This window comes from Misgurnus anguillicaudatus, chromosome 3, assembly GCF_027580225.2.
Source record: "Misgurnus anguillicaudatus chromosome 3, ASM2758022v2, whole genome shotgun sequence".
NCBI classification, from domain to species: Eukaryota; Metazoa; Chordata; class Actinopteri; order Cypriniformes; family Cobitidae; genus Misgurnus; species Misgurnus anguillicaudatus.
Window position 1 is genome coordinate 40019290 of NC_073339.2, and position 16951 is coordinate 40036240.

Consider the following 16951-nt stretch of genomic DNA (forward strand, 5'->3'; position numbering starts at 1 on the left):
ACTGTACTACTGTCACATAAGAAATAAAACTAATCATGGCATCTGAATTATTTTTTTACCAGTGATATTTTTACAAGGTTTCACTGCCTTAAAACAGCTTTACAAGATAGACGAAGAAAAAACTGAAAAATGATTTGTTTGAATATATAGTTGTATTCCAAATTGAATTGTCTGTATAAATAGATTATGCTAAAATCATACTCTTCATTGACTATCAAGCGTAGTCAATGAATATGATAAATAACAGGTGTCCAATTTGATACCTTACATGTTTGTGTCCCATTTTTATTTTGTAACCACTAGATATACTACATTAATTGTTTGTTGCACTGAAATGTTGGGTGCGATAAAAGTCATTGATTTGTAACTATTAATACTCAAAAATGAAAATGTTCTTATCGTTTACTCACCCTCCATTTGTTTTAGACTTTAGAAGTATACCTTTCTTCTAAATCTGGGGCACCATTGACCATAGTATTATTTTTTTTCCTACTATTAGAGTCAATGGTGCCCCAGATTTGTTTGGTTAAATCTTACTTTGTGTTCAGCAGAACAAAGAAATGTATTCAGGTTTGTAACAAAAGTGAGTAAATGATGACAGTATTTACATTTTTCTGTGAACTATCCCTTTAAGGTTCCCCAGTATAACAGACCAGTTGTATATCAGCCAGTATCTGTGTTTGATGCTGCAGCAACATTAATTCCATCTAACCTGTTTACGACATTACGCACTGGAGCAGAGGTACGCATTTATTTAGCCTTTAATATGCCGTATGACAACATAATTAAGGTCTGATAAGTTTCTTGTATTTTTAAAGGATGAGCTTTTGCCAGTGCTGGCATGTTCATCTGCAGACCTCAGCGAGGATGAGGAGGACAGGAACACAGAGGAACCTGATGGAGCAAATCAGGATTTACATCCCAGTCTTAGTTTCTGTGCTCCTGAAGCATTACTCAAACCACCACATGCACATCCTCTCCGGGTTTTTGTATGTATTCCAGCCACTATATCTGCTATAGAAAAGCAATACTATATGTGGTTAATTGTTATAGTATCAAAGTTTTTATTTGTGTATTAAATACTATTAAAGGGACATTCCACTTTTTTGAAGGTATGCTCATTTTCCAGCTCCCCTGGAGTTGAACATTTGATTCTTGCCGTTTTGGAGTCCATTCGGCTGATCTCTGGGTCTGGCACTAGCACTTTTAGCATAGCTTAGCACAATTCATTTAATCTGATTGGACCATTAGCATCGCGCTATAAATAACCAAAGAGTTTCGATTTTTTTCTATTTAAAACTTGACTCTTCTGTGGTTACTATCGTGTGCTAAGACTGATGGAAAATTAAAAGTTGTGATTTTCTAGGCAGATATGGCTAGGAACTATACTCTCATTCTGGCGTAATAATCAAGGACTTTGCTGATGTAACATGGCTGCAGCAGACGTAGTGATATTACCACTGCCCGAAAATAGTCCCCTGCTATTGAAAGTAACCAATGGGACTATTTTCGGGCAGTGCGTAATATCACAATTTTCCGTCGGTCTTAGTACACAATGTAACTACAGAAGAGTCAAGTTTGAACTCTTTGGTTATTTTTTTAGCTTGATGCTAATGGTCTAATCAGATTCAATGGATTGTGCTAAGCTATGCTAAAAGTGCTAGCGCCAGACCCGGAGACCGGCTGAATGGATTCCAAACTGGCAAAAATCAAACGTTTAACTCCAGGGGAGCTGGAAATAGAGCATATTTTCAAAAAAAGTGGAATGTCCCTTTAATTTCTACAGCGATACTGTAGATTAACAGGTATCACATGGCCATAGCAGTGCAAAGGCTTTTGGTTTAATCCCAAGGAATACACATACTAATAAAATTTATACCTTTAAATCACTTTGGATGAATGAGTCAAATTTAATTGTAATTTTGTCTATTTTGTTTATTTGATTTAATATTTATTCAATCTTATCTTTATTACAGAATCCTGCACCACATGTTTACGCCTTTAAATCATCCCCGCTGTACCTGGAGTGTGATCGAGACTTTCACCTCTGCCCACTGCAACGATTTACTCCGAAGGGCAATGTAGTGGGCATGTACGCCCCTGCAAAGAAGCTTCTAGATAGAAAGGTGCCTGAAAATATTGCATGTTATCTCATTTATATCTCAATTGTTTGTCCTACATCAATGAAATAAAATGTAAAGGGTTAGCTTTTTGTTACTAATAAGAAAACCACCTATGATCATACAGTAAAAATTATTTTGTAGGATATAATCAAAGGGATTATGACATGGAAGAAATTTCCTTCAGTGGCTTTGAGCACTATATCTACTATGTCAACATTTACAGATCACGCCCCATGCATGTGAGCATACACCCATTTGTTGACTTACTCATTTATGCATATATAAAAAATAAACATTCAACCTTTAAAATGTGGTTTTGTTATCGCCAGGTCTGATCCCTTCAGTAACATATTGCTTCCTGTGGAGGCACCACCCGCTCTTCAGAATCTGCCTGACAGCATCATAGACGAGATTCAAGCTGGATTGTAAATATAGATTGGAATAAATCCTATACATTGTGTCATTTGTTATAAGGCACGATTTGCACTCACAATTTGGATCTCTGGTAGGTCAGACGGATCAGAGCTCAGTCTCACTCCTGAGATGGTGGAAGCAGAGTTTGGCCTGCCTGAGAGATTTTCAACACCATCTCCGAAAGAGAATAAAGACGATGGGTAGGTGCAACTCTTAAAACGTTGCATTTGACATAAGGCTATTTTTGTGGGTTGATGCTGGATGAATAAATAAACTCATAAATACACTCTTTCCCCAGAATTCGAATGACAAAATCGGCAGGAACAACCAGCAGGTGAGCACTATCACATCAGTGTAGCACACCATACTCATCAGTAATCCACATGTGACTCAGTCAGAATGTGATCATTACAAATGACTTTAAGGGTGTTGGATATAACTGGGATTTGCTTTATCAGCTGTCTAGGTAGAGAAAGTAAATACACAAATCCCAATATGTGTTTATTATATGCTAATTTATGCAAATGTAATGTATGGCATCTTTCAGTCAGTAAAATTTTACAGCTTACCGCTTACCCACAGTCGATGAAACATGAACACAAAAAATGAAAACAGTTTGAAAATAAGACAGCATTGATGATTCTCCATAATAATGTATTTAAAATACTCATATATTTACATTTACATATAGTACAATATAGATATTCAGGTGCTTAATCAGACTGTGGCAACCTTGAGATCTGAACAGATGGCATGTTTACATGTCTTAATTAGAAATAAACAAGAGCTTGTGTTTGTTTTTGGCTGTACCGACGTATGCAGAAGTTGAGGTTGATGTCTGGCCGTGAGGACAATGAAATATTTATTATAATAGATTATGCAAGATAACCATTCTTCTCTGTAATCATTTGTCCTTCCCAGAGAGCCATGTGAGACGCCACTGGAGTCAAACCACAGCAACAAACTGGGACCAAACGTTCTACAGAGATTTAAACAATTAAAATCTTTAGCCAGGACCAGCATCCCTGATAATAATAAATAGCACTTTTATCTTAAATAATAGAGTAGAAAATGCATGCCTTACTGCTTTGTAACTATATTTAAATTTATATTTTAGCAAAACTTGAATAAAATGGACCTTAAGTACAATATGCAGAGTGTAGTAAAATATACTGACCACCAGGTGGCATTAAACGTCTATGATATAAATCTCAGCAGACGTACGTCAGTAAAAAAATGTTGTGTGTAATATCTGTACAGAACAAAAGCTTCTTATTCGTTTCATTGAGTTAGATAAAACCTAAACTTTTTCTGTCCCACAATCTTTTTTCGGTTAATTCATCATTATTATTATTATTATAATTTCTCTCACAACTTAGCCCACTAAAAAAATATTTCTTACCATTTTGATATTTAACATTTCAATGGTGGTCTCATATTTTTGACCACACTATATAGTCATATTCTTCCCAAAAAAGGACACATCCACCACTCCCAATTATTTGAGTCAGTGAGACATTTCATGGAATTGACTGCAATAATGAAGCTGGAGAAACCAAGACAAACGATGTACACAAACAATCATTCTGGTGTGCCCTGAGGCAAGCGTCAGCCCACCCCATTCTGTCTTTTATCCAGCTCTCACTATAACACATTATCCTACCAGAAGCAAAGCATTCTTCCTCATTTCTGTCCAAAGAACAAAAGGGACCAAAACACCCTTATCCTCAACCCGTATTGCAGGATGTTTATGATTGGTGACACCCCTGAACAGCCATGAATAAACTATTCCTATAACTGCATTTTTCTACATATACTAAAGAAAATATGAATGCCACCGAACTTGCATTGTGTCAGGGTGTTGTTATAGTTGCAAGGGCATTGCATGTGGTTGCAAATGTGTTTTTGGTGGTTGCCCTAAAGTAAAACCAAGTAAAAAGAGCCCACAAGTTATTCTGGTTCCTGCTTGCTTACATTAATAATTGTGTTTACAGCTTCCTAATTCTATAATATCCTTTTAGTGATGCACCGATGTATCGGCCACCGATATTTATCGGCCGATTTTTGATGAATTTGAAACCATCGGCATATCGACAATAGCACGAGAAAGGCCGATACCGATTGTTTATTAATTAACTGCATAAAGAAATCCATTATATGTAAAAAATTAGTTGATGTTGTTAATAAAATAAATGCTGAATAGCAAAAACCACCTTTGAAGATTGTCATGCTATCTTATTATATTTGTTTTAGCTAAATTTGTGCCTCTCTTATTATGTTGGTCAGTTGAATGTTAATTAGATCCAATCCATGTTCAGTAAAAATAATTTGATGCAGAAATAAACTAGCTAATAGACCAACTGTATAGTATTGTATACAAGTGTTTAATATCGGTATCGGCATCGGTATCGGCCAGAAGTCGTCTGTTTAAATCGGAATCGGTATCGGTCCAAAAAAATCCTATCGGTGCATCCCTATATCCTTTATAATTATTTTTATATTTTTATACATTTTTCCTGTACTAACATTTTCTGTAAAGCTGCTCTGCTCGAATGAACCAAATTATACTAAACATAGTATACTAGTCTGTACCATACTATACCATAACACTGTTCTAATGATACTATACTAAAGTTGGTTTGGGAAAAATATTGATTCTTCTATTTTAACTGATTTGCAATTTAAAAGGAACACGACTTTGGCTTATTCACCTTATCTTCCAGAGTTAGATAAGTCCATACATACCCTTTTCATCTCCGTGCGTACCGTAACTCGGTCTGACGCACACACCGCTAGCCTAGCTTAGCACATAGACTGGAAGTAAATGGCTCCAACTAGCATACTGCTCCCAATAAGTGACAAAATAATGCAACCTTTTCCTATTTATATGTTGTGATTTGTATAGTTGTACAATTAATAAGGTCATATAAGACACAGCTATGTGTGAAACTATATTCTTAGAAGGTGAAGTACTGCTACTTGGGCGGAGTGATTTGCTCGCAGCATCTGAGAAACCCTGTGGTGAGGAGCAGAGAGTTCGCGCAAGTGTTGCGCTAATCACTCCGCCCAAGTAGCAGTGCTCACTTATTGGGAGCAGTATGCTAGCTGGAGCCATTTACTTCCAGTCTTTGTGCTAAGCTAGGCTAGCAGTGGGTGTGTCAGACAGAGTTACAACACTCACAGAGATGTAAAAGGTATGTTTGGACTTATCTCTGAGGGATACAGTGAATAAACTAAAGTCCCAAAACAATATGTGACCCTGGACCACAAAACAAGTCTTAGGGGAATTTTATTTATTTTATTGAGATTAATACATCATGAATAAATAGGCTTTCCATTGATGTATTGTTTGTTAGAGATTGAGATACAATTATTTGAAAATCTGGAATCTGAGGTTGCAAAAAAATTCAATATTGAGAAAATCTCCTTTAAAGTTGTTTAAATAAAGTCCGTAGCAACACATACAACTAGTGATAAATACATTTTTGACATATATTTACGGTACACTGTAAAAAATGCTTTGCTGCCTTACATTTTTTTATTGAATCAAATCAAAAGTCATTTAAACTATTATTTATCTTGTCTAGAGATGAGTGGTTATAACTACAGATGAGTTGTTATAACTTATAAAATATAGTTGAAAAAAAATTCAACTTCATTTTATGAGTTGTAGCAACTCGTCTCTTTTCAAGATAAATAATAGTAAGTTAAAATGACTTGATTCAACAACAAAAAATTAAGGCAGCAAAGAATTTTTACAGTGTAGGAAATTTACAAAATATCTTCATGGAACATGATCTTTACTTAATATCTTAATGATTTTTGGCATAATTTGATCATTTTTACTTATACAATGTATTGTTGGCTATTGCTACAAATAAACCTGTGCTACTTATGACTAGTTTTTAGATCCAGGGTTGCATATCGATTTGGGAAATCTCTGAATCGATTCTTAATGTGCATGCTTTACTTTAGAGGACATGAATATACTTGACACTTATACTTGCCAGATTATTCGCAATACCCAGTCCTATAATACAGTATATCTGTGTGGCCTTCTTATGATTAAAACCTGCAGCGTTTGCACTGATGGCCCAGCTCCTTAACAACCCATTTAGATAATTGATGGGCTACATTTCCACATAGACAACACACAGAAGTCATAGACTGCCACGGTAAGGGCAAGTCTGAACAGGACTGCATACAAAACTGCACAGTATGATAAACTTGCATGATAAAACCCTGGAGAAAACACTCTAAATGTCAAATATATTACTTATGGTGCTTGCCAATGGGGCATAAACTTATTCAAAATAAGACAAAACAGGCATTTAAATAAGCTAAAACAACTAAAATCGAAATAATTCTTAGTGTTTGATTATTTTTCTATAGAATACACATCGGTCAAGCTCTAGTTTATTTTGTTTGCTAGAAATTGTGAGTAAAGTTTGAGAACCCCTGATTTATAGCAAACGTAAATTATTATGTTTTGCAACATAACAAGAGCTATAACTTGGGGAAAATAAACAAAGGGAAAAGGAAAAATCGAATTATTTCTAAAACATTTTTATTTGATAAAATACACAATAATAAATTCTTTAATTTTACAAGATTCTTTTTAAGAAAGCACATAGACTCCTTTAAATGTTTAGTGAGGATGTACAATATGAAACTTTACATTGCTTTGAAAACCCAGAGGGAGAAAGGTAGCAGGTGCTTAATATATTCAAACTTCAAATAATATTTCAAGCAAGTTTGAAATCAATTATTTAAAATGCAAAAATACAATAAATGTAGTCACCAGTTCTGGTTAGAAAACAAATGCAACATGACATCTCACAGAGAGTATAGCTGCACAATCGCCCCTTAAAATTCAATTTACACTATTTGAATTGTTATATTTCCTGATATCCTGACATGCAGTACTTTATTCTGGAACAAAAATCAGCGAAGTCCAACGATGACTTGTGCTTGTGCATATCCAGATTTCTCCTAAAGCCCATCCTGCATTAGCAAAGCCATCACAATTGGCTTTAGTCTCGTGCACTGGCAAATCTCTGATCTATAAATAGTGCATGGTGCTGGACTTGCACTTTAAAGACAGGCCAGTTTTCCAAAACAAAACTGGATGGGTAAATGTTTAATCCATGCTGGGATGCCACGAAATTAATCTATTTCTGTGCAAAACTATTTGTCATTCTTATCCTCCACTTCCTCTGGCAAATCCTCTTCCCTAAGGGTCTTCACTCTTGCCTCCATGTTGGCGATCCGCTGTTTGATCTTGTTTTGAACAGCTGTCCAATCTACCATAAGACGAGCGAATTTGCTCTGCATCACCTCCAGATTTGTCTCCAATGCGTTGACCTTTTCTTCCATGTCTTTAGGGTCGGCGCCCGCATTGGCCGCAGCCAAGTCGATAAGATTGTCTTTCATGAGAATGGCCCTGCCTTTCTCCTCCAAAGCCTGCTTTGCGTCCGGGTATTCAGTTAGCGCCTCCATCAAGTCGTCTTTTGAGAGGGCGAACAGGTCTGAATATCCCACGCTACGTATGTTAGCAGTTCTGCGGTTTCCTGCTTTGCTACCTTTGATACCCAGGATGCTGATTTCGCCGAAGTAAGCGCCATCTCCGAGGACCACAAACTGTGTGACGCCATCGTCGGCCACCACGGCCAGCTTGCCTTCTTTGATTATGTACATCTCCCGTCCGATGTCACCCTTTTTGCAAATGTAGTCTCCGGGACTAAAAACTTGCGGCTGGAGCTTGAGGACAAGCTCAATCAAAAGACCAGCCTCGCAGTCCTGAAAGATACGCACTTTTCTGAGGGTTTCTAAATGGACGTTGATGGCGATCTCCGCTTTTAGCTTGTCTGGGAGATTCTTGAGAACTTCCTTTTCATCGCAGGTCTTCTGCTCCGTCCAAAGGTAGTCGAACCACTTAACAACACGGGCCTCCAGATCTTTGGTGACCTTTCGAAACTGCATGTACTGCTTGATGGAGTCAATCTTGGCCTGGAACTCGGCACGGGAGGCGTTCATGTTGGAAATCATGGCGCCGACGTTACCGACGATGGTGGCGAAAATAAGCACGCCGATGAGAAAATCAGCTACTACGAATAAGTACTCAACATCTTTGACCGGGGGCGGAGTCTCTCCTATGGTTGTGAGGGTTAGAGTAGACCAGTACAGACAGTAGATGTACTTTCTAGTAAGACGACCAAAGTCCGGGTCACTGATGTTGGGGTACACCCAAGTGTCCGTCCCGAAACCGATTGTTTTTGAGATGGCGAAAAAGATGCAGCCGTTCCAGTGGATGATGATAAGGATGTAGAGGACGAGGTTGCCGATTCTGAAGATGTTGGGAAAGTTGGTTCTGGTTTCGGTGCGGTCGAAGTACTCGAATAGACGAGCCATCTTGAAAAGCCGATTGAATCTCAGTTCTGGATTGTTGTAACCCACTTTCAGCATTATTAAGTCTGTCGGTATCATGGAAATCACGTCAGACTTGAATTGCGGTGCCTTTTTGTATTGTTCCCACAGCTTCTTAGAATCTTTTACTAGTAAACCTTGTTCCAAGAAACCTGGGGAAAAACATTTTATATTTATATTATTAACATAATTCAAAATCGATTTTTTTTCTTAATTGTCTTTGATTCCTCTTTCATGTCCAGCACTATGTCACGAGAATTTGTACATATTTAACGAGTTGGCTAATTCATATGACCACATTTGAACGTTTTTGTAAGAATTGCCTTGACTGTGACATTGGGGTTAGGTGCGGGGTTAGGGGTTGGGTTTTGTTGTTGTTTTTGTCATGAGAATTGTACGTTTTTGCACGATTAACTTCGTATGAATTCATACGAATTGGCCAACTTGTACAGTTTTTACGAATTCTTGTGAGATTAGGCTGTTCATGTCATATACAGTGGTGTAGGGGTAGGGTTAGGTTTAGCTTGTCTTTCAAAAACTATAAAAATTACTTGTTTCCCAGAAAACAAAATAATAACAATTTGCACCAATTATCATTTTCTGGGGTTTACACCCACCTGAATTTTAATGAATCCTTCTTGAGCGTAACGGTTTGTTTGGATCTATTGTAATAATTGCGTATTAATCTCTTGATTTTTTTGAAACTCCGTTATAATTTTGTGTTGTAAAATGTATGTATACATTTCTCATGTCAAATAACTTTTTCATGTCAAACTAAATTTTCACATTTTTGCTAATTCTACAAGGTGCATGAAAACTTTTGATCGGCACTGTACTGTATATTGAATATATTAATAAATATTGGTTTATTTTTTATGTCACTGACAACCTTTTTAATTTCATGTTAAATGTAAAAAATGTAAGTGTTACTAACTGATCTCAAAGAGGGCTTTACCTGTCCTTGATCTCACAAATGTGTCGATGTAGTAGATGGCATCTGATGTGTAGTCCAGGACGACCCATAAGGTGGTAAAGTCATCCTGCAGCTCATTAAAACAGGCTCTATTTTACAATAAAACACAGCACCATTGTATAAAAATTCAGACGTTATACACAAAACACTGTGCATTAATTTAAAATAATAAACAAGATACAGATATTAGATAAAAAAACTGAAAATGCCTGCTTTTAAAGATATTTGCGTCATTATTTAATGCCAAAAAAAGCAAATTTTGCGCTTGAAATCGCTGCAATTGTTGCTAATAGAAGAGGCATCACAGAGATCAGAGAGCGCGTTGTACAAGGCAGAGATATTTTTTTTATACGTAAAAGTTTATTTGGAATGCCAGAGGAACATATTATTCAAAAATATTGTTTGCCAAGCCATGTATTTTTTTATTTGCTGAAGGAAATAAAAGAGGAGTCACTAGAAGTTGTCACACAATACCAGGTGTTTCGAAACTTTTTGTAAACCTTAATATTTTGTCCTCCAGTTCTTTTTAGTGTGCTATGGCTTCATTAGCTGGAATTTCACACACCGAAATTTTCAGCTGAGATGTCCGTGGTGCTGAACTCAAGTGCATCAGGCGTTAGTAGATCACCCGCACCTCATCAGCTCTGCTTAATTGCGACCCTGAACTAATTTGCACTGCTATTAGTAAATTTCGTTGGTCATTATAGAAATCAGCTTTTGGGCTTGAGTTATTTATTTTGAACTTTTTAGTAAATAACCGGCACATAACTCTCGTGCTAATTTGCCTTAGTAGTAAATCTGGCCCTTAGTTTTATAAACTTAAATTTTGTCACTTTAAAGGATTAGTCCATTTTCTTAAAAGAAAAATCCAGATAATTTACTCACCACCATGTCATCAAAAATGTTGATGTCTTTCTTTGTTCAGTCCAGAACAAATTATGTTTTTTGAAGAAAACATTGCAGAATTTTTCTAATTTTAATTGACTTTAATAGAACCCAACATTTAATACTTAACTCAACACTTAACAGTGAAAACGATTGTCATTTTTGACAAGAAAAATAAAAAATATACACTTTTAAAGCACAACTTCTCATCGTGTAGATCCGGTCGTGATGCGCCAGCTGACCCCACTACGTCACCGCAATACGTCATGACGTCAAGAGGTCACAGAGGACGAACGCGAAACTCCGCCCCAGTGTTTACAAGCGTCTTGAAAGAGGACCGTTCCTACGTTGTTGTATGTCAACTGATACTAATTAATGTCTTTGTGGCAGTTTATTGTTTAAAATGGTCCGCAAATGTGCGTTTTATATATGTAACACTTGACCTCCCTACGTCACTACGCATTTACGTTAGGTCGCGCTGGATCGGACCTAGACGAAAAGTTGTGGTTTAAAAGTATGTATTTTTTATTTTTCTTGTCAAAAATGACAATCGTTTCGCTAGATAAGACCCTTATGCCTCGTTTGGGATTGTTTATAGTCCTTTGAAACTCCGTTGAAAAAAACTGTTAAGTGTTGAGTTAAGTATTAAATGTTGGGTTCTATTAAAGTCCATTAAAATTAGAACAAAGAAAGACATCAACATTTTGGATGACATGGTGGTGAGTAAATTATCTGGATTTTTCTTTTAAGAAAATGGAATATTCCTTTAAGTGAAAAATACTTTATTAGTAACATCTAAAATATTTAAACATTTTCAACTTAAATTTTTAAGTAGAAAAAAAAATCACATTTTTAGGGGTTACCAATTAATTTATAATAATAGTATAAAAGTATAATATTTAAATGTTTTTAAATATTCAAAATTACCTGGTAATAAGCATCATTAGGTTGTAGAATACAGGTATTGCTACAATGGTCAGCCAGTGATAATACAAATCTGAGGCCGGATCCATTATCCATACATCTTTTCTAAAAAAAAGTATATATACAGTTTTTATCTGCTATCAGGTGTAATTAAAAATATAGATAAATAAAAAAATCAATTGAGTGAAATTACTTCTTTTTATCATCTTTCTTCTCGTCCTTTTTTGGCTCCTCTTTCTTTATGCCCTTGTCATTCTTGTTGCTGCATTTCAATTGATATTAGATCATTAATATGTACCATTTATATAACAATTCTGTTTTAACAGCACCTGCTGTTACTTTACCACATACTCGTCTGTATTGTTGCAGTTGTTCTTATTGAGTGTTGCAGGGGTCCAATGACCAGCATTGTTATTAAAGCTGTGAAAAGAAAAGTAGCATGATTATCATGTAATCCAAATTAAATACTATAGTACCACACAGCACACTAACTGTATAAATTAAAAAACAGACATTATAAAATGATAGCTCTTATAATGGCATTGCATTGTAAAATGCTTTATGAATCTTATTTCATATTTACAGTAGTGCTTAACTAAACTACTGGAGTAATGTGAATATTTAAATAGCTTATTGCTTAAGTTTTAGTATGTCACATGCAAGGGTTGTGGTTAAATCTCAGTAAGATAGTAAGGAGACACCAGAGGATTATACTGTAAGGTTACAGCGACTACTCTTCTGTTGATGTCTTAAAAAAGACTTTTAATCTCAGCACAGATCATGGAGTCCGCATTAGTCCTGAGTCCAACTTCCCTGTCCATCTATTATTAGTATTTGAAGAGTATGGACACTGTATGTACCTTTAGAGTATATTTAGAGTGACTGTTTTGACCCTTTGAGTTTTACTGGAAAAGCAAATCTGAGAAGCAAGAGACTTCGATTTCCAATAAATCTTAATTTGTGTCTTAAAGAAACAGTTGAGTGTTAAAAAGATTTAATTGACATGTATGCATTTGGCTTTTTTCTCTACAGTGCATTCAATCCATACATTTTATATCAACGTGCATATTCCCTGAGATCGAACTCATGACCTTTGCCTTGCTAATGCAATGCTATACCAGTTCAACAAACTGCATTTAAAATTGTGGTCTTCTTTTAAAACACAGGTGTCAGACTCTACTCATCAAGGGCCGCCTGCATATTTTAGTTTCAAATAACTTTACACCTGTCTGTAATTTTGGAAGCTTAAATGTTCACTGAGGGTTCTTTCTTTCTGTGCGCCATGGATTTTGATCTATCAGACACTTTGAACTATACAGACTTAAGAGTGACTTTCATGTGAAAACGAGAGACTTGATCAACGATTTCGAAGTATGATTTCAGGTGATCAAAGAGACAGCATCTCTGAGCCTAGCTTTCAGTATATAAGAGTCTGAATAGTTAATGCAGTGCGTTTTGAAGATTAAAGGCATTTGTTTGATCAATATGTGAAGTGTTTAAAGATTTTGTCCCATGATCGTTTCATTTTCACTTACATCCTTTAACGCAGTTGGCACCATTCTCTCTCGTCCCACCATGACTCTTCTTGTCCTCCAGTATCTTCAGACTTTTCTGCTAAATCTAAATTACTGCATTCAGATGCGTGACATCGTTTGGACCTTCTGCCAAGCCGCAGAATGAACCAGGACATTCTGAAATTTAAGGTACAATGGCCTCTTAGTACCCTTAACAAACTGTAGCACAGAAAATGTACGCTCTCATTTAGCACTAAAGATTTTATCACCTGCCCATTAATCCATAGGCTGGCTGATCACTGCAGCAGAAACATAAAAATAAAAATAAAGACAGATTGATAAATGTGAGAAGTTTATAATAATAAGAAGAAAACGTAAAGGTTTATTTTATGCTTTTTGGCTATACATGTCTAGGAATCTATCTGCTTACCTTTCATCATCTGGCTCAGAAGTGAAGGCAGATCTTTGTGATGGGTATGACTGCTCTGTGCAGATTTTAGGCATTTTCTATACGGCTATGTGCCATTCACCAAGATGAATCACATCTGGAGACTTTGGGTAAGACGCACATTTCTGCACATGCAAAACAAATATACTTAACATCAACTGTGGTTATTTTGCATGTATACTCTCAAAAAAATATGTAAAAATGGTCCCTAGCCGTCACTGGGGTGCTACTCCTTTAAAAAGTACACCTTTGCACTAAAATGGTACATATTAGTTCCTTAGAGGTGCGTATTGGTACAGTTAAGGATACATTTTTCTGACAGTGTATATTCCACTGAATCCAAACAATATCTTCATTTTTAGATTAATTTTGACTGTAAAAATAATATAGTAATTTATTGTGTCAACTCTAACAATCACAACATTCACAAAATCTGTTGAATAAAAAAGATGTCATATATTCGTGAAGTCAATTAATATTATCACTCACAAATAACGGTAACACTTTACAATAAGGTTCATTAGTTAACATTAGTTAATGTATTACCTAACATGATCAAACTATGAGCAATACACTTGTTACAATATTTATTAATCTTAGAAATAAAGCTTTTAATTGTTTATTCATGTTAGTTCACAGTGCATTAACTAACGTTAACAAGATTTTAATAAAGTATTATTAATTGTTGAAATGAACATTAACAAAGATTAATAAATGCTGTATAAGTGCAGTGCATTATTAGTTCATGTTAACTACACAAAAACACACTAACAATAAATAAATAATATTTTTTCCTTGTCCGAAGTTGGAAAAAATTGCTGAACCTGTATAAATTATTTTGTTCTGCTGAACACAGATAAATATATTTTAATAAATGATAGTAAGCACACAGCTGATGGTACCCATTGACTAGTATTTGTTTATCCTATAATAGAAGTTAACGGGTACCCGTCAATTTTGCATTTATTATTATTTCTCAACATTATCTGTATGCTTGCCATCATTATTTTGGGTGAACTATCACTTAAATTCCAGCTCTTTGCAATCCATTGTTTTTTTGTAACCCACAACTTGCATATGACTGGATGAGGAGAGTAAATGTAAAAATAGTGTTTTTATGCATTTTTTACCCCTTTGAAAAGAAAGAGACTTTAATGATACACTGTAAAAAAAATCCGTAGAAATTACAATGTTATTGCAGCTGGGTTGCCGGTAATTTACCGTAGATTTAAATTTATGTTATTTACTGGCAAGAGTTTGTTCAAAGTTGAATTAATTTTAAATATTAACAAGTATTTATCTTTACATAATAAAACTATACAATAACAGCCTCATGCAAAGCATTCTGGGAACCAGAAATCATCATCAACCTTTTTCTGTTTTTTTGCTTCAGATTTTGTTTCCCAGAATGTTTAGCTTGATGCTGTTTTTCTAGTTTTATTCTGTAAAGACAAAGAGTTGTGGATGTTTGAAGTTCGTTTAACTTTGAACAAAATGTTGCCAGTGATGGCAGGGGTTTGAATCTACGGTAAGTTACCGGCAACCCAGCTGCAAATTTCTATGGAATTTTTTTACAGTGTAGGTTAGACTATTTTAATTGGTTTTTGTGTCTTTGATGGTTTTTGTTGGTTGAAAAGTGCCATGATTAGCTTCTATTAATGTTGCATGTTAATTTAGAAAGCACATATAAATATATATAGGCAAAAATAGACAATCACAGTCTGAAAAGTCCAGTCTAAAACCCCACAGCAGCATCTGTCTTTGTCTTAAAACAGCTTATCCTCTTGAAATACACTGCTGATCTCACCTGTGATGTGTATTTATAGAGGATCTGTCTGGTAAGGACCTCGATGTTTCTTATTATCTATTCTTTAAACAAAACACAGATTCATTTTTATTCTTTCTTAGACAAAAATAGTAACATTGCTTTAGTTTTACTTTAACCTTACAAAAAATAGAAATGCTGTTTATTTTTTGCTTTTAACGCTAAGTTATTTGGGTAACACTTTACAATAAGGTTCATTAGTTAACATTCTTGTTTCGATATTGGGGGTTTACTTTAAAATGCAGATTATATAATAAATCTGGTTTGGAGCATGCATTTCGAGTTCATATCCTGTGCAATTCCCTATTTAGACCTTAGCATGAAAACACAATCTTAAAATGCATGTTCGGATATGAATTTATTTTTAAATGTATTTTATTTTAATTCAAACAAAATTTATACCCTTAAAAAATAAATAAATAACACTTAACAACAAGGTTATATTGTAACCATTAGTTAAGAAAATCAACAGTACTTTTAATGCATCTATTAATCTTAGTTGATGTTCATTTAACGTTGTTTACATTTTTAAAAATTGTATCGGTTCACATTAGTAAATGCACAATGAACTAACATAAACAAACAATACCAATTGTACTGTTATTAACTAACATAAATAAAAGCTGTAAACATATATTGCTCATTGTGAATAAAGTTCAATAATGAACTGAACCTTACTGTAAAGTTTTTATTTTTAATGTATTTTTGTAAATGTACCTGTACAGTCCAGCAAGCAGCTCCACACAGTTGTTCTCCAGATCTCCTTCATCAGATGCTCACATTATTTTAATATATAGAAAAAAATCATTTAGATGCTGATACAAATCCCCAAACCATAAAGTATTTGAATGTTTCGAGCTGATTATAGGACTGCATCTTTCTCTGCCTCCATGAGTTCAATGTTTGACTTTGAAACACATCAAAAAGCTCCTCCCCACTGCACCTGACCCATCCTATAGTGACAGACTCTTACTGACTGTGTGCTAAATTTAGTAGTTTGGCTTTTGAACACATTACAGAGTCAAAACACGATAACACTTTACAATAAGGAAGTATTAGTTAACATTAATAAATGCATTAACCAGCATGAACAAACAATGAACAACATAGTTTTTCAGCATTCTTGTTAATGTTAGTTAATGTCAATACAGTTATTCAATACTCTCATAATGAAGCTGTCTGGGGCACCAACTTGTACCTTAATGGTGTACCTCAATAGTACATATCTGTATCTAAATGGGACATATTAAGACCTTTATAAAGGGTACCATCCCAGTGACAGCTTTTGTACATTTTCTGATAAGTTACTTTATCACACCTGCTGGGTTTGTCCATATTGTAATATACATGGATCCAAAAATCAAGCCCAAATGTATTGACTTGGATTGATGTTGTTTTCGATAAACCATAAACTAAGCG

General features: G+C 35.1%; 2 protein-coding genes across 6 annotated transcripts in view; one reads left to right on the forward strand and one right to left on the reverse strand.

The window, feature by feature from the left end:
• cfap221 (cilia and flagella associated protein 221) overlaps positions 1-16951 on the forward strand; it is a 54875-nt gene that overhangs the window by 8811 nt on the left and 29113 nt on the right. For 2 of the 5 annotated variants that reach the window (XM_055205911.2, XM_055205910.2), the window contains exons 17-23: positions 635-742; positions 819-989; positions 1977-2126; positions 2265-2362; positions 2453-2548; positions 2633-2737; positions 2836-2871. In XM_055205911.2, coding sequence (XP_055061886.2) covers positions 635-742; positions 819-989; positions 1977-2126; positions 2265-2362; positions 2453-2548; positions 2633-2737; positions 2836-2871 — 764 coding nt within the window. Of the gene's footprint in view, positions 1-634; positions 743-818; positions 990-1976; positions 2127-2264; positions 2363-2452; positions 2549-2632; positions 2738-2835; positions 2872-3458; positions 3689-13294; positions 13449-13673; positions 13830-16951 lie in introns of those variants that run through there. The other 3 variants (XR_012369017.1, XR_012369018.1, XM_055205912.2) reach the window with 3 other exon arrangements.
• On the reverse strand, positions 7120-11865 carry LOC129444901 (cyclic nucleotide-gated channel cone photoreceptor subunit alpha). Its single transcript, XM_073866167.1, has 3 exons — positions 11749-11865; positions 9919-10025; positions 7120-9115 (listed from the first exon to the last, which is right to left on the reverse strand). The coding sequence occupies exons 1-3, from the start codon at positions 11832-11834 to the stop codon at positions 7725-7727; spliced, it is 1584 nt and encodes a 527-aa protein (XP_073722268.1). The 5' UTR covers positions 11835-11865; the 3' UTR covers positions 7120-7724.